This window comes from Cheilinus undulatus, linkage group 12 (genome assembly GCF_018320785.1).
Source record: "Cheilinus undulatus linkage group 12, ASM1832078v1, whole genome shotgun sequence".
NCBI classification, from domain to species: Eukaryota; Metazoa; Chordata; class Actinopteri; order Labriformes; family Labridae; genus Cheilinus; species Cheilinus undulatus.
This window is the reverse complement of record NC_054876.1, coordinates 19,795,512-19,817,396: the sequence shown is the minus strand read 5'-3', so window position 1 is coordinate 19,817,396 and position 21,885 is coordinate 19,795,512. Positions and strand designations below refer to the sequence as shown.

Genomic DNA, 21,885 nt, shown 5'->3' with positions numbered 1-21,885 from the left:
AAGTGCCACCCTTTTTTCATAAAAACCTGGAATAGCTGCACACTTTAACTGGATGCTAACTCTAGCAGGAGGTATGTGTCTGTCTGTAAGATGAGATCAGAAGCAGAGAAAAAAGACAGCAGCATTGAAAAAAAGAGTTGAAGACTTTCCAAGGATGCAGCAGCTTCTCTGTCCCTCGAGCATTGAAGGAGAGAGTGCAGGTTCAAAGAGAAACACCTGCATAAGGGAAAAAAGACAACTACAACCCTGCACATGTGGCTATGCAGGGAAAATGTTAATTTAATTGGAAACAAGCCACTCCTGAGCTGTGAGGATCTGCTGTTCTTCTCTTATAACGATTAGCCAACTGTTAGTGCTGTGAATCTGTCAGAGAGCGATACTACAAGGCATCTAATGTGTCACCAACCATTCGGTTTTTCCTGGCAACACACACATGCATGAATACAAACTAACGCACAGTCCATACTGGCAAAGAAGCTGACCTTTAGAGGTTTCTTTCATAGATGTCTATTGGATGTGGCAGTCACAGAGGAGATAGAAGAGTGAGATGGGATGCATCATTGATGCCTGATAAACTGAGACACACAAATCCATCTGACATAAAAAGAAGCAAACAGACACAGAGACTGCAGAGACACCTTGTGAACTACACGACATTGATTTGGAGTTTCTACAATCTAAAAAGGTCACAATTAAGTGCTAAATAAACAGCAGTGGCCTTGCTATAAAAACATGGGCTAAAGTGATACAAGAATCCCGTTTTTATTACTTTCTGATATTCATTTCATAGTTAGTGATGAATAAATTAAAAAAGACATACAATAATTTTCGAAAATCCTTATGTCTTCATAAATTCATTGATAATGCAAACAAATCTAAACCCTTTTAATGCTAAATCACAGTCTTACAGTCTATAGTGATGCTTAGCTTGTCAGAGGAACATCTTTTAAGTGTAGGCTGGGAGGTGGTCAAAGACATGGTTGGATGCAAAGTTGCAGCTGAAAGCTTGCAGTTAAAGGAGGTTCAAAGAATAATAATTGTTCGGAAACATACACAATTCTTGGTATAATACCAAACAATATGATACCATACAATATAACAGGATAGGACACAATGCGATAAATTCCATACGATACGATTCAATACAATACAACACGATGTAATAGGAAAAGATAAAACAGGATATTTCTAGATGTAATACAATACAGTACAATACAATTAGGGATGCACCGATCCACTTTTTTTCAGTTCTGATCCGATTCAGATAAATATGTGCCGATACCGATACCGACATTTTTCTTTAACAATTATTATTGTTGGTATAATGTGAGGTTACCTGAGGCTGTAGTAAACCACCCAGCTCCTCTTATTAAAAAGCAAAAAAAAAAAAAATACAAAAATGAATTGAATTTACATGTATTCCAAATAAATTTATTTGAACTACTACTAAAAAACAAATATCAACATTATCCAAAAAACAACAACTAAGTATAAGTTATAAATCCCTGTCTGTACTGTCTTTAATGAACCTCCCGCCACTAGAGACCGCTGTAGCTTCAGTTAATGGCCGCAGCCTTCCTCTCTGACCCTTCACCGGATACAAACAATGAGAATCTCGGCGCAGGCTAACCTGTTAGCGTGTAGCAGGAAGACCGCGGTATGACCTACGACAGTTTTCCAAAGTAGTAAATAGAAATAAAGTGGTATTTGGGCTGTTGAGGGTTAAGCTTACATATGACTACTCACCCGAAGTGAAAAGAGGCCAAATATTAAAGCACGATATTAATCTGCAAAGAGGATTGAAGGCGCTAGCGGCGCTAGCTTTCAATGCTAGTGCCGCCCGTTATCAGGCTAACGTCACACCCACTCTTCTTTGTGTTCTCTCATCTTTAGACTAGTTTTGACTATTCTAGATATAGTTTTACGTTTAACCTACTAGGTAATTATACCACTAAGAACATCCTTATACTAGCTCCGTTACACACAGACTGTCTCGTTAGACTGCGGTGCATTCATGGTCAACCGCAAACTGTAGGATGGATTTGGATCGGTCACTCAGATCGGCGCCGTCAGTCAGATACCCGATCTATTTATTATGTCCATATCAGACCCGATACCTTTATTGGATTGGATCGGTCCCATCCCTAAATACAATATGACACAATGCGGTAGGATATGATATGATACGATGCAATACGATACTATAGGATGTAATGGAATATGTTAAGAAACTATATGGTATGGTACCATAAGGTCAAGGTCAAAGTCAACTATATTTAGAGCACTTCCATAACAAACAGAGTTTGTATCAAAGTGCTGTACAGGAAAATTTGAAAATAGTTATTTAAAAACACCAAGTAAAACAAAAACAAAGTTAAGGTACGGTACAATATGATACAATACGATGTAATGGGACATGTTAAGATGCATAACAGTATGATGTAGTGGAATATGTTAAGAAATAATTTGGTAACATAAGATAGGGTACAATACAATACGGTATAATTTGATACCATTCAATACAGTATGATATAACTGGATTTGTCAAGGCACAGTACAACAGTTTATGTTAAGATACAGTATATGCATTACTACACAATGGGATATCTTCAGGTATGACTTGATACACTACAATATGATAAGTTTTGTTATTATAGAGGCAATACAATGTGATTTGATTAGACACATACCATACAAAACAATACGATAGATTACGATGAAGTACAAATTTTATAAGCAGGACTGTCAGATACAACAATTTTAAATCATGAAAAATCTCTGGATTTCTGTAGTTCATCGTGATCAATTGCAATTCATTTTTTTATCACATTTTAGTATTCCACGATTTTGCCTTAAAGCAGCTGTTGTGTCATTTTGGATTCTTTTACTGTCATAAACTAAGGGTAATCTACTTCCTGTTTGGTTACAGACCTGTTTTAATAGGTACATGGAAGATTTTGTTATGAACTTAATCCCAGAAAAAGCAACTTGTTATGAAAAGGAAATAAAGGGATAGTTAAAAGAGGAATGTTTGATAGCACAAGGCACATATGACTTTTGACTTGTCCTATAAAGTAAAATGAGATATTAAGGAGCTGTGATGGACTTATTTTACATCACTGTGGCTGCAGGGAGACGTTACAGTGGCTTGACCAAAGTGTGATGAGAGGGACAATAGAGCATGAGAGAAATCGCGATAAAAAATATTGCACTGATTGTAGACCGTAGTTAATCGTGATTAATCTTACATTGTGATAATAACACAATGCTGCAATATGTTATATACTACAAGATAATCATAAAATAAAGCATCACAACATCTGATTGACTTAATTGTCATAATTTGATATATTGCTGTACCAATGTTTATCCAACTCCCATTTAAACTCCACACCAATCCAATGTCTTGCTTATGGAAAACAAAACAAATGGCCCACTCTTAATTACAGGATGGTGTATCATGAAAAAAGGGTGATTCCCCTCATGTCTTACAGTATCTATTGCAGATTAAGTCTTGATTCTCCTGTGCTACATTTCAAAATATGCATTTACCAGCTGTTCTACTGGATGTTTCCATTACTTCTACTTTCTTTCATCCTTCTCTCAAGGAAAAGTCTCTATTGTGTCAGTCACAACCTGACTGAACGTACACATCCATTTCTGACCCCAGCAGAAAGACAACCTACTAAGACCAGAAGGCCGACTCCGACTGTGGCCGTTAATCTTTAATGATACACAAAAACACACATGTAAACACGCACACACATACTAAACTGGATAGAAAGATGACTTCCTGCAGGTTAATGGATTCTTGTTTTGACAGCTTCTAATATGAGCTGTAAATACACAGACAAACATGTATAGAGTTAGATTTATATCCATGATTTAAGGTGGTGGAAAGAGTCCATTTCAGAATAGCAGAGGTGATATATGACCTGTATGTTTTGTTCACCTGAGTCTGTCTGGAAGAGTGGTGGGGGGTTTTTTCAGTGCATCCATCAGCCCTCTAAACTCATAATGGCCTCATCTTCCTCTCCTACCCCCCGTTTTTCCCCTCCTCTCCTCTCTTTCGCTCGACTACCCTGAATGCTTAATGACGGCCCGTGCCTTCCGGGAGAAACGTAAACATGCCAAGCGCACCATTGGCCGGGGTGGTGGTGGTACTCTGAGCTGATTGGCTGAGGGGGACGGGGGCATGGGTGGCAAAAGACACAGGGGTTGGTGGTTACTATAGGCCTGCAGGATGACTGCTGTCCATAGAAACATACCCCCCACACACACACACACACACAGAGCGGGAGCCCCTCAGGGCACAGTGAAGGTCCCTACAGATTCATAGAACACAAACACTCTCAGACACATGACACACCCTCTAACATCAAGCACAACAAAGGATTTTCACCCATCCTTCCACGTGACGATAAAACAAATTTGGCACTGAAAGGAGAACGGAGCTAAAGCTGCTATTTCAGGTATTATTAGTTGGATTATAGCTTAGCTTATGGGATTTCTGTGATAAGCCCCTTCATGGGCAAAATTAGTGAGTAAAAACCTCATTCTGTGTTAAGATACACAAAAACTATCCCACCCAAAACTGATTTGAACAATCAAGTCCAAGAAAGGTTTGAATTATTTACATCAAACAACAGGACATGCATATTTTTCCTGATATGTAATTATTAATGGCCTCCTGCTAATTTAGGCAGCCCTTGCTAATAAGTAGGCAGAATAAAAACCCTCATGCCTTCAGACTAGACTAGCCTAGACATGCCTAGTTTATTTCCTTAATGAATTTTACATAAAAGATATCTAAAGGTGACATATTTTACCCTTTTAAGACAAGTTTATATTGGTCTCAGAGGTCCCTAAAACATGCCTGTGAGGTTTATTACTGAAAAAACACTCCAGTATTGGATTTTTACATGTCTAAAAACCCCTCTGTTTCAGCCCTTTTCAGAACAAGCCATTTCTGTGTCTGTGGCTTTAAATGTTAATTAGCTGTCTGACTGTGCCCCTGACTACAACCCTCTCAGGAAATGGATGCAGCACTCATAATATTACAGACACTTTTTTTCCCCAAAGAGTAGACTGGGATTAGAACCATCAATGTCCCACACCATAGTCAGTAGGGAAACCCACTGAGCTATCCAGCATCTCAGCTAGCAGCTGAGAGGATCAGCTGAGGAGGGCGGAACTTTCCTCCAAGTGGGGGAGGGCCAACCAAACTTGGGGGCGGGTGCTAAGGGCCCCTGGTGAGGTCACTAGATGTAAAATCTGAGAACAGCTTGTTTCAGCACACATTTTCTGAAAGGTGGAGAAAGAGAGGGGGAGAGGGAATGGATTTTTCTGGTACTTGAGGGGATTGTGGACAGACCAGGGACATATATTTGTGTTAGAAAAGCCTGAAAAAGTGATTTTTGCATAATATGTCTCCTTTAAAGACAGAACGTTTTAGAAAGAGGTGCACAAGTGCACAAACACTAGCTCTAGCATTGCAAGGGATGTGAGCGGTTTAACCATTAAATTTGTTTATCAAATAAGCTGATGCAAAATGTATGAGTCAGTTAGACTAATTACTCTACAACTTTTTATGAACAAGGGCTTGAAATCCCGGTCTATGATGCTCTTTTAAAATGGGATGAACCTCCTGCCACTAAACCGCTATAGCTTCAGTTAATGGCCGCTGCCTTCCTGTCTGAGCTTTCCCCGGCACTTGACTGAGTGTAAATATGAGAAGCTTAGCAGTTAGCGTGAAGTAGGAACAGCAAGGTATGACTGTTTTTTATGTAATAAATGAAAACAAAGTGGCATGTAGGCTGCTGAAGGTTGAACTTATGTGTAACTACTCCACCGAAATGAAAAGGCCACATCAAAGTACGATATTAATCTGTAAAGAGGAACGCAGGCTGGTGGAGCTAGCTGCTAATGTTAGCAGGTGTGATGTGAGCCTCATATACTCTGTACAACGTGGCTAACACAGCCCTGGGATGAACGTGACTGTTTTCTTAGTATTTTCTTCTCTCTAGACTAATCAGTTAAATGCATGCACAACATGACAGACATGCACAAACACTGTGCCGATCCACCAAGCCAGTTCCAACATTATAGTGCCACCGTCTTCCCCCATCATGCTTCTGCTACTTCCTCTGATGGCAGATCAGGGGCAGACTGGCACTGCCCCACCCTTCTAGCCAACAATTTGCAGATGAGGTGTAACCTTGAACAAGGCTTATTCTGCTTTAAACTGGCAACACAGTATAGACCTTTTGCAGACATGTGACATCTATGACATCATTCACTACTGTGAATGAACTGCTGGTGCTGACATTATGCTACTATGAATATTTTGTTAATAATAATAATGCTTGAGGTGTTTTTGGACCCTTTAAAGTAACAGAAAGTAACCTAATTAAATTAGCCTACTTAATACAAATGTCAATGGCTCTGTCAAATGAGCTCAGCCACTTTTGGGCCTCTGCAAACAGAGGAAAAACCTTAAGAGCGGACTGGGCTAAAAGCATTCAAAAACCCATGTAGGTGTACATAAATACCTCTTTTCTGTTTCACTCAATTGCCAAAATATATACATCAGACCACCAAGGAGGAATTTGTACTCTATCTGTTTCTGTTTAAAGTCACTGGTAAACAGGGTCATGGTTTTAACTGTAATACTTATTTGTAAGCATCAGTGTCAGTGCTTCTACAAACACAATCTTGCTATGGAAAATACTGTTTTATGCTTCATAAAATAATTTGCAGCCATCTAATACTGACATTTAGAGCTTTCTCAACTTTTGATGTACAAAATGTGCACTACACAGATTGCTATGGAGAACTTTTTGACTAATTATTTATTTAGCACTAGCATCCAGGGAATTAGGGATGCAGGAAACAGTGCTGTTGCTGCAGCAAAAATGTTCCCAGTTAGATGGGGCCTTTCTCTGCGGAAATCATGTTCTCGTTGTGCATGCATCGGTTCTCTCTGGGTACCAGCTCCCTCCTTACAGACAAAAAATATGCTCATTAGGTTGGCTGGTGACTCTAAATTGCTCGTCTGAGTGTGCTGATTGTTTGTCTCTGTATTTCAGCACTGTAAAAGACTGGCGACCAATCCAGGGAGTACTCCACCTCTAACCCAAAGGCAGCTGAAATGCAGACCCTGCAACCTCAAATGGGATAAAAGGTTAATAATGGATGGATGGACTAAATAACATGCTTCTTTTATCGTTCAGGTGGGGGAAGGACCAGACGGGTCATAAAGTCATATGCAAAACGTCTTTCAGCACCAGCTTAATGAAATCTTTTAAAATAGCTAACAATCTTTGCTATTGTGTACACTAAACTAGCATATCAACTAACTAGAAAAAGGAAATAAATGCAGTTTTAGTAACAAAATGACTGTTAGACTGACAGATGGGTTGGTAAGGTAGTAGTGGTAAGGGTAAGTAGCTCAGTCATCTGGAGGGAGCTCGTGTACAAAAGCGCCTGTTGAGGTGATTTGGGCATCTGATTTTCCTTGGGCATGTCTTGCTGAAGGTTTTCTGGGCAAGAAAACCTGAGGGGAGAGCCAAGGGAGACCCAGGGGGATTAAATATCCCCCCTGACTAGCTTGGGAACACCTCAGATTCTTCCAGAATGAGGATAAATATGTTGATAAGGTGAGGGACATTTAGGATATCTGTCTTAATCTGGTACCACAGTCACCAGAACCAGGATGAGCAAAAGATGCTGACTGGAAGTTATTATAACTCTGACTTCAAGCTAAAGTTAGAAGCTAACATCAGCTCAAGCAGCTTGAGTGTAGATGTGTTTGCATTTATAGTCATCTGTCTCATATCATTAAGATACTTCTCTACTTTCAGGCTTTCTTACAATTCCTAATATAAATTAATCTTAGTGTAAAATAACATTTCTGTAGCCTGAAAATGTGATCACATCATATACCATGGACTGCATTATTAGTTAGAAAATTAGCATATTGGTGTTCTTCCCAATTAGTTCAGTTTAAGTAATCCAAGAGGTGTTTGCTGTGGCTTATTTGTCGTGCGTGAAAATGCCACAACAACACAGTCTGCTGAGCCAAATCTTCATCAATTATTCACAAGCTGTCATTGAATGAACCCAGGCGGCCGTGGTACAACCCCAGCAGGGATGTGGGAGAGAGTAAACAGCTAAATTATGTTACAACCTGGAGTCTACTCTCTAATCCACTTCTTTCAACTGGATTCACTCACTTGGAACCAGTAGAAATAATACATAACCTCTCTGTCTGTGGGGATGTCTCTTCACTCTTGTGAAGTTATACTTGCCTGGGGACGCTGCACATGACTGTCTTAGTTTCTACAATTTAGACCAAAGACATAAATGTTCTTTCATTGCAGTGAGATTTCCCAAGTTGTATGAACACATGGGAAGGAATGATGATGATTATCTGTAGATTAAGAAATAGCTTCTCATGTTTTTACTTAATATCATGGGAAAACTGCCACAGTTGTGACTGCAACAAGAAATAAGGAGAATAGATATGATTGCCAAAAGGCACTGCCGTAGTTCATGAATAGTGGAGCTTGTTGATGGATAAAACTCATGGCGAGGCCAATTGGGAGAAGTGCAAAAGCATCATTTTTACAAAGCAAAGCTTTCAGGGTGGCTGTTTGTTCTTGTTTTAACAAAGAAATGTGGACCAGTTCCACTATACAATAGCTCCATCCGAGCTGATCACTACACTGGCAGCAGTGATTATATTTACTGGCTTACAGCATAATTATTCCCGTCTGTAACTTATGCTAACTCATGCCAAAGCACTGCAGGTCAGGAGAAGAGCAAAACCATCTTTACCATCATGACAAGCTTCCAGCGCTTTTCTTCATTCTTAATTTGTTAAAGAAATTTGGTCAAGTTCTGATAAAATAGCTGCACTTTTATAGCTACAGCTGAGTTAAACGCTACACAGGAGACAGCCACTGCTATCAGATTCCAGTAAAATTAAACCCCCCCTAAGGCTTCCACCCTTTCTTCTCAAACACTGTAAAAACTACAGGAAGGACCCAACTTGAAATAGTTTATTAACACATTTCATAGCTTTTTTAAGTTAAAGGGCCCGACTTAACACTCCATGTTGACATTTAGTTGATATAGCGTGCTCATTGCTGAAAATGTAGAGTTAGCATAACATTTTTCCTATAGAAATATATATCAGTTGACTCTAGGGCTGGGCAATTAATCGAAAATCGCAATATGGCCTGCTGCAATTATCAAATCGCAACTGCAGTATTCTTTGACCTGAAATTTGTGTCAAAATTCCAGTTGTAAACTTCTTTTGCAGCAGATGTTATGCATGACATATCATGCAATCATTTAGGTGCCATTTCTTTAAGAATAGTCTACAAAAAATCCTACCTTCTTCATTTTTGTACTTTTTTCTTATTAAATATAAGAATGACAAAAACCCTTCAATGCAACAATTCATATCCAAAGTGCAATACGAGTCAAAATCATCAGAGCTAGACACTTTTAAAGAATTGTTCAGCCCTTGTTTAGGAAAAAAAAGAAAGTTAAGGAATGATCACATATCAAATCACAATTGCAATATTGGGGGAAAAAGTCGCAATTAGATTATTTTCCAAAATCCTTCAGCCCTAGTTGACTCCACCAAACAGGGGTTGAAAATAAGAGAATAAAAGAAGTGGAAAAACAAACAAACAAACAAAAAAACAAAAAAACGGATCCTGTAGTTTGTGAAGGGTGGCAATATCTGCAAACAATGCACCTCACAAATTCTATTCATGAGAAACCCAAGTCAAAGTCTGGAAACTGAAAAACTTACAAAAATCTAAAACAGTCAGTTATGACTGAACAGTCATCAAACATGACAGATGACAAAACTGGCAATAGTTTTTCAATAAGATTTATGAAGGAAAAAGCTTTCTGCAGTTTTTGAGTAGGCCATGAGCTTTACATGTTAAAGCTTGAGCAGGATTTGAGTGAGCAGCATTGATTTGCTGTGGCTGCTGTGCTTCCTTCTTAAGTCAGCTTACTTCCCAATCAGCTATTGCTTAGTCCACATGACTAAACAGCTGTCTGCAGGGTTCCCCAACACAACAGGAGATCAGTGCGTAAACATGAAAAATTTTTCATATTTTACCATTTGAAATCAGCAAGGTCACTCTGCTCCTCCAAGCCAATCAGATCTCTCTTAACACACCTAAAACCACAGAGATAACCTCTAGAATCATCAAAAACAGGATTTTGCTTTCTTTTGCTGTAAGGGGAAGATTTGGCCCCGCATCAGTGGTTATCTTGTAGCATATAGATTGTTTTAGTGAAATATAAAGTGTCTTCTTTACACCAGCCACAATTCTTGATGTATTTTTAGTAAGGGCTGCAGTCTTTGAAAGCGGATCCACTCTTTGAATATTATGAATGATACTGTCTGGGGAAAATATCTGGGGATATTTGTTGATAAAAAGGATTTTGGATCAAGCTGAATGAGAGTGCCAGTGAAATTGTTTACTCTGATATCAGAACATCCAGTGCCTCTCTCTCTTTCTGTTTGCATTTAGACACTCTAAGCTCCAAATGTTTGGTTCTCCCTCTGCAGCATCACACAACTGTTTCCTGGCAGTTTTTGGAAAAATGAACATAAAGCCGATTACATAAGTCTGAACCCTTTTCCAGGCCCAATGGGAGGAAGATGCTCAGCACAGAAAAGAGAAGAGAAGCATGGCAGCAAAGGAAGAAGCAGTGGAGATGTTGCTGTTACATAACAATACAGCTTTAGGCTGACTCAGATTCTCTGTCCCGCTCAGTACGTGTATGAGAGGACAGATTGAAATGTCTGTTTCTATAGCTACAGTCCAGAGAAGGGAGGGGGGAATGCTTCAACTATTGATCAGCATAATGGAGGAGCTTGTACAGAAGAAAGACAGTGATTCAAGACTTGACATGCAGCAGATTCAATTACACAACAATGTTTAATTCCTGGAAAGTAAAACGTTCTGACTGCAGAAAGTGATTTATAGAAGCAGTAACAGCAGTGTATTGATTAATTTTTTTATGATCGAGCATCTATAATCTTCCAAGCACTTGATTCTCAATAATGGTCTATCCTGTTTAATCAGTACCACCAAAGACAAAAAGCCACTGGTGAGCAATCGTTCTCTTTCATGACTCTGCATTACTCGCTTTATTTCTGAGTCTTTCAGTTTTGAATGTTAAGATTAAAAAAGCCAACATGTTCAAGCCTAGAATAAAGACATGTATATTTTAAAAAGATATATCATGGCAGCCCTCTGAAAAGTAGTAGTAGAAAAGTAATTCCCTCTCTACTAATGTAGCACTGCCGTTAAAACAAACTGGCACATATGTACCTATCATGTGTAGTCACGTGATAAGGAGCCAGGTGTTGCAAGGCATGTAGCCTGCTGGAAACCCAAGAGAAGAAGAAGTACTAGTAATGCACTCATTCCCATCTGATACAGTTTTGTTTAACTTTAAATTTTGCTTCATTTAGACAATCTTACACTTAAAATCAATTCTTCATTGCTGCCCTTACAGTATTTTACACTTAAAGTCAGACAAGTAGAAGGGCAACATGTCCAGTATGTAAGGCTGTAATTCTGAGGGGAGGAAGCACCAACTTCAACACTAGCAACCTGATAAAGCATTTGAAGGAAGACCTTACAAAGGAGCACTGCGATTTCACATCCAAAAAAAGGTTCCACTGAGGCAGAAAGTTTGGAGGGAGCATTCCGCATGAGAAATGTCCCAAAGACAGTGAAGTCAAGTTTATTGTTTTTAAAGTCCAGCCCCCTTGATTGGAGTCCATCTGTGGTAAACTAAATTTACTGGACATGATTCAGAAACGGGCTCCATGGCGGCGCAGGGGTTAGCACTGTTGCCTCACAGCAAGAAGGTCCTGGTTTGCTTCCCATTCAGGACCTTTCTGTGCGGAGTTTGCATGTTCTCCCCGTGCACGTGTGGGTTCTCTCCGGGTACTCCAGCTTCCTCCCACCACCAAAGACATGCTCATTAGGTTAACTGATGACTCTAAATTGGCCGTAGGTGTGAATGTGAGTGTGCCTGGTTGTCTGTCTCTATATGTCAGCTTTGCGACCGACTAGCGACCAGTCCAGGGTGTGCCCCGCCTCTTGCCCAATGCCAGCCGGGATAGACTCTAGCACCCCAAAGGCACAAACTCTACACAGTCTTTCATGTGTTTTGCACCAGCCTCAGGCTTCCATCTAGCACTCTGCCATAAGCCATTTGTCTCCCATTTCAAGAGAAATGGGAACCACTTGAGCTAAATTTCAAGTGTTTTGAGAGGGGTTTTTTGGTAATAAGTTTGCAAAAACATCTAAAATTCTGTTTTGACTTTGTCATGACGGAGTACTGAGCATAAAAGAAATTTTTTAGACTGTAGCATCAGGCTGCAAATTGGCTGGAAAGTGAAGGAGTTCTGAATACTTTCTGAATGTGCTGTATGTGTGAGTAGAGATAAGGATACAACTGAATCAAAAAGAGTAGCAAAGAATTGGTCTCACTGTCACATATACCTTATCCTATTTGAGCCAGTGTCCAACCAATGTTCAAAAGCTAAATCGGATTGGTTTAACCCTAAACATATTCTGAATCATACCTAATTAGAGAAAAATGTGGGCTCAGTACAGAACCTAATTGGGCCCTTTGAGATTTGTCTCCTGTTCTCCTCCGTCGTGAAGCCACAAATGTCGTGTTTGGAAACACTTAAAGATCCCATCGATCTGCCCATGTATTGCCACTGGCTCCTCAAGCAGTGAGAGATACAGTGATAGAAAGAAAGATGGGACAAAATAGATCTTGCAGGGTGTGAAAAATGAGACATCCCTGGTTGTATTAAACTCCCCTCAGACACTCTGCTGGGAAGCTCTCCAGAATCACTTTGCTGTCTGCCCTTCGAAGTAGCTCTTGTGACAGCCAACTAACAAGTAACATTAAACACTCGGAGACAGAACTGGGACTGGGCTGGAGTGAGCCAGGAGCAGCTAGCCAGCACTGGGGCTGGCTCCATTTATCACAGTTGTAGAGGAGAACCACAGCAAATGGTTTGACAGCCAGAGAAAATCATTAGTGTGGTGAAATGTGCTACCCAAAAACTGTCAGCATCTGTTTCTTTTTGAATGATGCTACTCACTCTGTATGCAAGTGCCACCAAGTACTTCAGATTGCCTAATAAAAAAGATGAAGAATCACGTTAGAATAACATCTGACTCATAAAACTAACAGATGATGGATAAGGCCAGTGCATTGGTGTTTTATTACAAAGGCAATAAAAAGGATTTAAAGTTGTGTTGTGTCATATTAGGGTGGTGATACAGACAATTTTGTAGAAATAGCATGATTAGAGGTAACAAAATGAGCTCATATATATCCCAAGAGTTTTGGTCATAGCGCAACAAGACTGACAGCAGATTACTTCTCACTAAAATCTCATTATCCCAAAGAAAATTCTGCAGGATAAGGTTTAAAAGCACTTATTGACCCTGTACAAACTGGTAAATATCCAGTCTGATGTTGTGGTATGTTAACATGACTTTTTGGTCCAAACTCAACTACACTTCACTCACTAACAGGATGTACAGCAATACTATAGATTTTCTTTTACTGCTTCCTCAGAGCTGCACACATATTCCAGCTCTCCTCACTGTGACTGAGGATTAGGGGAAATCGTTTTGACATGTGCATGTGCCAGCTCGGCTTTGCCAAAATGCCTATATTCTGTCTCTTACATAATCCAGCCATCCTTTGATGTAGCTTGAGCATCACGAGGCTCTGAAGCAAGCCAGAGAGGAGTCTGGCTAATTCTCTCTGAAGGTTATAGCGCGGGATGACAGTGTCAGAAGTAAGAGTGAGGCTGCAGATGTGGCAAAAATACTACAGTTTAGGCACTGAAATGATCACTTCAGAAGCCCTTGTCCCTGAAAGTTTGAAGACTTCCTGTGTCACTGCAAATAAGGAAAATTTCAATGCCACAGAACGTGATTTTGTGATTTAAGGGTTTGTTTGTTTTTTTTTACCTAAAGATGTTATTTTACATCTACAATTAAAATCATGATACACTGTCCTAATGTTTTCAGTGTTGCTTGCATTAAATATGTAGTGGGTACATCACTTCTCAAAAGAAAAAAAAAAAACAAAACAAAACACAGCTGAAGTAAATGGTCTAAGTCAGTGTATTGGTTGCCATTCTTTAATCCAACTGGTGTCTGAAAATAACCTAAGATTTAGAAGTTTTAGACCTAAATTAGAACACCTCTAGAATACAACAAATGGAAAAAATCCCTGTGACTTAAAAGTACCCAGAGATACATAACCCTGGGGCGATGTGTCATCAAGACAAAATCCTTTGAGAACACATTAATATTGGCCGGTAATGTATCTATGATATTAAAAGTAATCCAGATGGATTGTTATAAAGTAAGTTCATGTAACAGCCTCATTTGAATCTAGTGTTCATTATTGTCTTTTTCATAGTTCTGTTAATTATCCCGGCCTTTCTGCTGAGCTATTTTCTCCTTTTCTTCCTAACCATGGAGACAGTCCATTAAGCCCTGAATCAAAGTTGTGTAACAAAGAGTCTCAGGTCAGTGATTCTATCGATAACATTTGACAAAGCAACTGGGACACAGTACTGATGAATACAGAAGCTTTTTCATTTTCTCATTTAAAAAGGCAAATCCTGACCTAACATGTCCAGATAATCTCTCTAAATTTAGGTCAAACCAGACAACACAAATAAACAGCTTTTCATAATAGTGAAATACAAAAAGTGCACAGGGACTGAGAGGGAAATAAAACAAAGGAAGAAACAAAGACTTGGAAAAAAAAACAGCACGTCAGGGACAATCCTAAGACTATGGTTGTCAAATTTTTCAATACTTTCCAATACAAGGCATTTGAGAACAATACAGTCTTATTTTAATGAACATGGAGAGTAAATAATCTGTCAAAAATTGCAGGCAAACACAAAGACTGCAGCATTTGAGTACTGTCACTGCAATGGTTTTGTGCAGTTTAAACTAAACACAGGAATGCCTACCTTTCTAATATTTAAAACAAACATTTAAAGAAGCTGGGTGCTGGAATTTGGTTTCTTTACTGTGGTATTAAAACAAGCATTAAAAACTGCTTGACTTTTACTGGTATCAAACTGGTCCAGGCATTGGGCTGGCCACCTCCAAACATCAAGAGAGGACAGTCTACTTACACATGTTTAACATAAATTAATGAGATAACGCATAAGACACATCTGGTAGTCTGCAAATGCCTGTAAAAAGATTCCAAATTGTGCTGGTACACACGACACGACTTTTGTCGGTTTTGAAAAGAAAACAACTCACTGCTGTTCTTTGTTCTTCTTTTAACGAAGAGATGTCATCAAGTTCTGATAAAACGGACGCTTTAGCAGCATCCATGCTAATCTCTTCCGCCATAATTGCACTGGCCTCTTGCTGCTGCTTGCTTTCGTCACGACTTCACCACGCCCGAATGCACTGCGCCTTGACGCTGATTGGTCCTGTCACTTTCTAACCAGGCCCAAACAGTTCTGACAGGAGCTTTGCAAGATGGATTCGTCAGTGAGAAACACGGAAACGGGCATATATATCTGCTTTGCAAGGTTATTTGGTAGGGTGATCAATATCACAGATTCCTCAGTCTTGCATACCTTCTAGCATCTGGCAACATCTATCCAGAAGGGAGAGACAAGAGTCTAGAGGAGTCTTGTACTGAGCTAGAGGCTAGCTCAGCCCCTTCATTTTAGACAAAAATCCACTTCACATCATACACACATATTTAATTCATGTAGTCTTAACCGAATAAACCCTGTGGGGCAATAGGCCGAGTGATGATGTACTGTTCACAAATGAACCTATTCTACTAACCAGCTCTTTTATGTGAGCCACTGTAGCTAGTTCCCGTTTGAGTGTCGGTTTTCCTTTCCTTTCCTTGTCATCTAATCCACATTTAAAAAGACACTGTGACCAAATGAAGAGTGGGAACCAAACAACCAGCTCTACTGAACTGAGTCAAACGATCTGGATCGCTTTAAAGAGACAGATTTCCTGTCACAACAAGTGAGGCTGGATAGACATCAGCTGAGGAAACACAGGTTAAATCAGAGTTCAAAGAGCTAAACCATGACAAAACTGTACTGAACCAAACCAGACTGCTTTGTGGAAACGGACCCATATACAAGTGATGGTGACACCACTTGTCCAGGCTTTAGACAGAGGCTTTTTGTTATATAGTTCACTTCTTTTAGGACACAAAAGCAGCTTACAAACTGAGAATGTTTTTTTTTTTTAATTTATAGTATATATATATAGGCATAGTTGTAGTCGGCATAGCCTTGTGGTAGAATTCTCTGTGCAGAAATCACCACCTGCCCCCCAATAGGTGTCCTCCACTTCCGCATTACATCATCTGCAAAGAACATGAACTTAACCACAGAACATGTGACATTAAGGACTAGTGGTGGACTAATTTTACAACATTGTGGCTGCAGGAAGACGTGGCAAGGGATCAGTCAAAGTGTGCACAAAGGGACAATAAAGCATGTGGGACATTGCCATTATGTGTTAGCATAATGCTACAAAAGTCAGATGTAAACTGCAGTCCATCTCTGCAGAATTTTTAGCCCACACTCTGAGTATCATGTTGAAGTTCCGGTATCCTCACAAACCTATTAGAGACAGATAATGAGGACAATGGCATCATCAAATTGCTTTTAAAATCAGATCATTGCTGAGAAACCTATTTACCCTGCAGCATACCACAAATAAACTGGTAAAACTTTTGTACGTATATGAGAAACATTTTAAAAATAAACCACACTGTGACTAGAGGAGAGGCAAAAAGAGGTACGAAAACAAATAATGAGAGGTAAAATGAGAGGATTGTGTTGAAGCATTTGTAACTCACACATGCACAGAAACGCTAATAGCCGCCTGGGAGTCTACCACTTACGCTGCTGACTGGACAAATGGGGCAGAGGATGACTGATGAGAGGTCTGAGCCGCTGATTTTGTTTGGGGAGTGAGGAGTAGAAAAGCTGTAGGAAATGTTGCAGTAGACAAACAGAACGACTTGATCCTCTGGGGAGGGAGAGTGAGGCAGCTGTGGCTTCAAGCATCCACTCCCACTTTACTCAGCCAGTTAAGGACGTGTGGTCACAGCTTACCAATGAGCCATTAACACACATCTAGTGGCTGGAGAGAAAGGATGCAATTACAGCCTCATGTTTGGTAATCCGGGACATTACACTGTTGTGCTGCTGAGTTGGAGCCTGTGAACCGGTGAATGGGCTGTTTCAGGGTCAGCGTAGTGTACTGAGGAAGTGAGCTTAAGCAGCAGCACTCGAAAAGCTCACAAAAGTGGAAGTGTATTTTATATTCCCCTGAGTGCAGAAAGGAGGTCAGTTCAGCAGCCATGGAGCACAAATTTATTTCTACAATACACACACACACAGAGGCACACACAGGCTTGCAAAGTACAGGAGAAAAGAAGTGGGATGCTGAAATGACAGGTGCATAAAAAGCACGGTGGCCTTTACCTTTACAAGAGCTCACAGTGGAGCCTGTTGTAATGGTAATAGACAACCTCCTATCAGACCCATCCAGTTTCTCATAGAATTACAAATGTGTTGAAGAACATGAGGTGTTAGGCTGTGATGGATTCACTGTCTGCTCACAGAAAAGCTAGAAACCAAAATAGCAACATTAAAATAGTACACAGAGTGAGTATACAGTCCTCCCTGATGATAGAGAGTCACTATCACACTCACAATAACCTCATTCATTTCTGAAAAGAGGGATTAGACTAAATTCAGAGCTGAGATAATTCAAAGCAAGGATGCTTCAGAGGTGAGTGAAAATAATGTTTTCTGTAATTAATCAGTGTTTATAAGTTTTCACGCACAGGGGAGTCAATTCTTTGACAAACTATGTCCGACTCTTCTGCAGTAAGTGGCGATATGACCCCTTTCAGCTAGTTATTGATGGAACTAGTGGAGGGAAATTAAAAAAAGATTACCATGACTAAATTGTTAAATATAACATATTTAACAATTTTTATGTTTTTGTCACTCATTTTATTCATCTATGGCTTCTTTCCCAAAGTTTTAGGAGTGTTTTATTTCAATGAATGCAGGTAATGTAGATGTTGTGAAGTCAATGAGTACCTGTGTTTTATAACAGTGATTTCAGTTTCAGTCAGAATTATAGTGATAATGATTTCTGCTGTAATCGAGCAGCCCTGGTTGGCCTGTTGCATCACGTACCAAACAACAAACAACCAAGTTAGCAGCCGATCCTACTGTAAAAATAAGCCATTAATCAGTTTCAGTAATTAAATATTAGATTTATAGCACCTGATAGGATTTAGACCTGTTGATCAAAAAAAACAACAATACTTTGTTACTAAAGATAAACATGGCTATTACTCATGACATCTAGCCTATCAAATGTTGTGGGACATTTGGGAGACTGTAGAGAGCGTGCAGAGCCAGAGGAAACGACACAACTTGCAGCAGACCCAATGCCAAATATCAGCCCTGATAAACGATCAGGCTGGCAATTGGTTGACCTAACTCCTTATGTTGCTACAGCCAGCTGTTAGCTAAAAACTATAACCTGCAAGATAAGGGTCACAAATTCTCCTCCTGATGTACAAATCTCTCCATGCCCTGGCTTTTCAGTACCTTTCTGATCTCCTCCATCCATACACTCCATCTCGCAACCTTCGGTCTTCAGACACTTGTCTGCTTTCCGTACCCAAAACAAAACTCCGAACCTATGGAGACAGAGCCTTCAGCACTGTAGCCCCCACCCTCTGGAACACTCTGCCTGCAGACATCCGTAGCACTTCATCTCTGGATATTTTCAAAAGAATGTCTCAAGCACCACCTGTTCACCACAGCCTACAGTCTTCTCTAAACCACCCCTTACACTCATCTTATCCCACACATAGTTTGTCCATGTCTTATGTGTTTTGTAACGTGTCCTTGGGTTTCTTGAAATGCGCTATATAAATCGAAGACATTACAAGGCTAACACTAAGCCAAGCGCTAGCTTGCTAATTTGCTAGAATATTTATTTTAAGATGGTCAATGCTTCTAGCTGAAAACTTTTCAGGGTTTTCAAAATCCATTTCAATCCATCCAAGTGTAAGGAATGATGATGAACAAAGAAAAAGACTTGGGTCTTAGGTCCAGCCTAAATTTCTTCTTTCTTACTTGTTTGGACAGTATTTACAGCTTATAAAGGAAGATTTTTCTTGCAAAATAGTGGGTGTAAATATCTGCAGAAAGTTTCATAACTGCCAATACTGATAATTTTACTTTTTAAGCTGATATCTGCCAATACTGATATACTGAGAATATCATGCATGCCTAGAATCTTGAGTCTTCTGATTCTGCTAAATCTTCTCTGAACATCATAAACAGAGTTGGTGTAACGTTTAATTTGTGACAAAAGGAGTCTGGCAACTGAAGACAGACAGCAACATCAGTTTGGAGGTCATGACCAAAAGTTGATGCCACCAAATATGGAGGTTTATAATTAATCAAGGAGATCTATTATGTCAATGACAGAGCTTTAAAAAGGGCTTCAGGGTCTATTCTAACACAGCAAGACAAACTATTCTACACATTTTATTTTAATATGAAGTTAAGGTTAAGCCTTTCTTGTAGCTTTATTTTTACAGGCATAGCCAGAAACAAAAAGGCAGTGATCTTCTTATCCAGCTCATAGCACAGAGATCTATAGGTGCCAAACAATTCCTTCACACATTTTCAGAAGCATTCATATGCCAAAGTGTTACAATAACGTGCAGGTTTATCTTACTAATTATTGTTTTCACGCCTCTTTCTTCTAAATAAAAGCGCAAATTTATACATTTTGTTTACACTTTGAAAATACAATGACCACACCAACATTATCACTCCTTCAGCGTCTTTGTGACAGAGCCAACATTTCTCCACAGAGTGGTAACAGCTGCTTGAAAAGATAGACCTCTGAGAACATGACAGGGCTTCACATTTCTCTCCTTTCTCTTTCTGTTTGACTAAAATCCCAAACACCAGCACCCTGCCGCCTCCTCCTCCTCCTCTCATATTCACTCCCCCTCTGCAGATTAAAGAAGGGTGACAATAGTGACACAGCACAGCTAATCCCAAACGGCTGTGTCATGTGCCTAAAAACCCAAACACACAGGCACCAAAACAGAGCACAACAACAGGGAATCACAGCTGCCCCTGCCACATTTCCCTGGATTAAAGCCTGAAAAATTAACATTCAGATTCTGGTGTATTAATCCTGATCATTGTAAGTGGAACATTCCGGCTCCAAAAGTTGCATGTTTACACTGTTTGTTGTGATGGTATCCTGAAATCACTGATCTGAAAGCATCCTGAGTGACCCCACCGTACAGTGAGACATGTCACATCGAGTCTCCAGCGCAGCATGACGACCACAATAAAGAGCAGATTAAAAATTCAACATCAGACAGCTTGTGTCCTCAATAGGTTGGAACATAAAGTTCTACCTCCAGGTTGTAGGAATGACTCACACTCTCCCACTATACCTTTCTCCAGGCTTTCCTCTTCCTCTGTGCCTAACAGCAGCTAAAAAGCTCAATAACATCAGACAGGAGTTGTTTCCATTAAAGGGGAATGGAGGTGAAAGAGGAAGGGGGGAGCTGACCGTCTTGTTATGGACAGCCACAGTGATGCACACTAATTGGAAGTCCAGAGAAAATGTAAAGTGTTCTCTGTGGGCATGTAGCTCCGCTTGTAATGCAAACAGGCAGAGCATGAGATGAAGAGAGAAGGAGGGGGTGCTGGGTAAAAAAAAACAGTACGAGGTAAATGGGAAGCGATGTGTGGAGAGTAAATAGACGGATGGATAGAGATACATACTGCTGTAGAGGGTGTCGATCCAGGAGAGCCGGGGCAGGCCACGAGCGCTGAGGGGCTCCATCCTCCTTCTCTCTCCCTGTCTCACTCACTTCTTTCTGATTTCTTCCTCTGCTGTTTTTTTTTTCCTCTGCTTAGGGCACTGATTCTTTCCCGTTCCTTATCCTCGGAGAGCAGCCTTCATCTCCCAGGAAGAAGTGTTCAGAATCATTGGGACAAATATGTCAAAAGACACTCCGGAGTCCAACAGGCAGACGAGCAAACAACCGAAGCAGGAGTGTGAGCGCTGTGTGAGAGAAAACAACAGGCTGGAGACGACCACCGCCGACCGTTGCTAGGGGAAGGGAGAAGCACTCCCTCTCTCTCTCTTTGGCTTGCTCGCTCACTCTCATCGACCCCTCCTCTCTCTCTCGATTCTGCGCTTATGGCTCATCAGCCTCTCTCTCTCTCTCTCTCTCTCTCTCCTGTCATCTCTCTCTCTCTTCAAGCAGAGGCAGGGACTCTGAAGCGATGTATAATGACTGTGTAACGACCAGGCTTATGTTAAATGTGAATAAACTGGCAGGCTCTTCTTCTCTGCTCTACCTTCCTAAAGCTCAATCCCAACTCAAACATCACCTCTCTGTGCTGAGTGTGAAAACCTCTTTGTTCCCCTGTAGAGTGCAAAAGCGAGCACCTATCCTTAAATAACCCTGCCTTAAACTCAAAGGCTACATCATTGTCCTGAATCACCACCTTACTTCCTTTTCCCTTGCTTTTGCTTGACTGACAAGACAAACTTGGAAAGCTCAAAATGTATTCTTTAAGTGAGGCTATTTCAAATTTTTTAAATCAATGATTTGAAAGTAAAAGCACTTTATAGAAGTAACATTTCTGGATTGTTTAGGACTAACAAGAAGTTACCCCACTTAAATGACCTTGTATATTGTTCCAGG

General features: G+C 40.1%; 1 protein-coding gene across 2 annotated transcripts in view; it reads right to left on the bottom strand.

Annotated features, from left to right (window-relative positions):
- The window catches only part of abr (ABR activator of RhoGEF and GTPase), a 237,685-nt gene that overhangs the window by 174,570 nt on the left and 41,230 nt on the right, over positions 1-21,885 (bottom strand). The window contains exon 1 of one of the 2 annotated variants that reach the window (XM_041801081.1): positions 20,954-21,072. The exons of the other annotated variant lie outside the window; for it this stretch is intronic. Coding sequence (XP_041657015.1) covers positions 20,954-21,014 — 61 coding nt within the window. The 5' untranslated portion in view covers positions 21,015-21,072. Of the gene's footprint in view, positions 1-20,953; positions 21,073-21,885 lie in introns of those variants that run through there. 2 annotated transcript variants of the gene reach the window in all.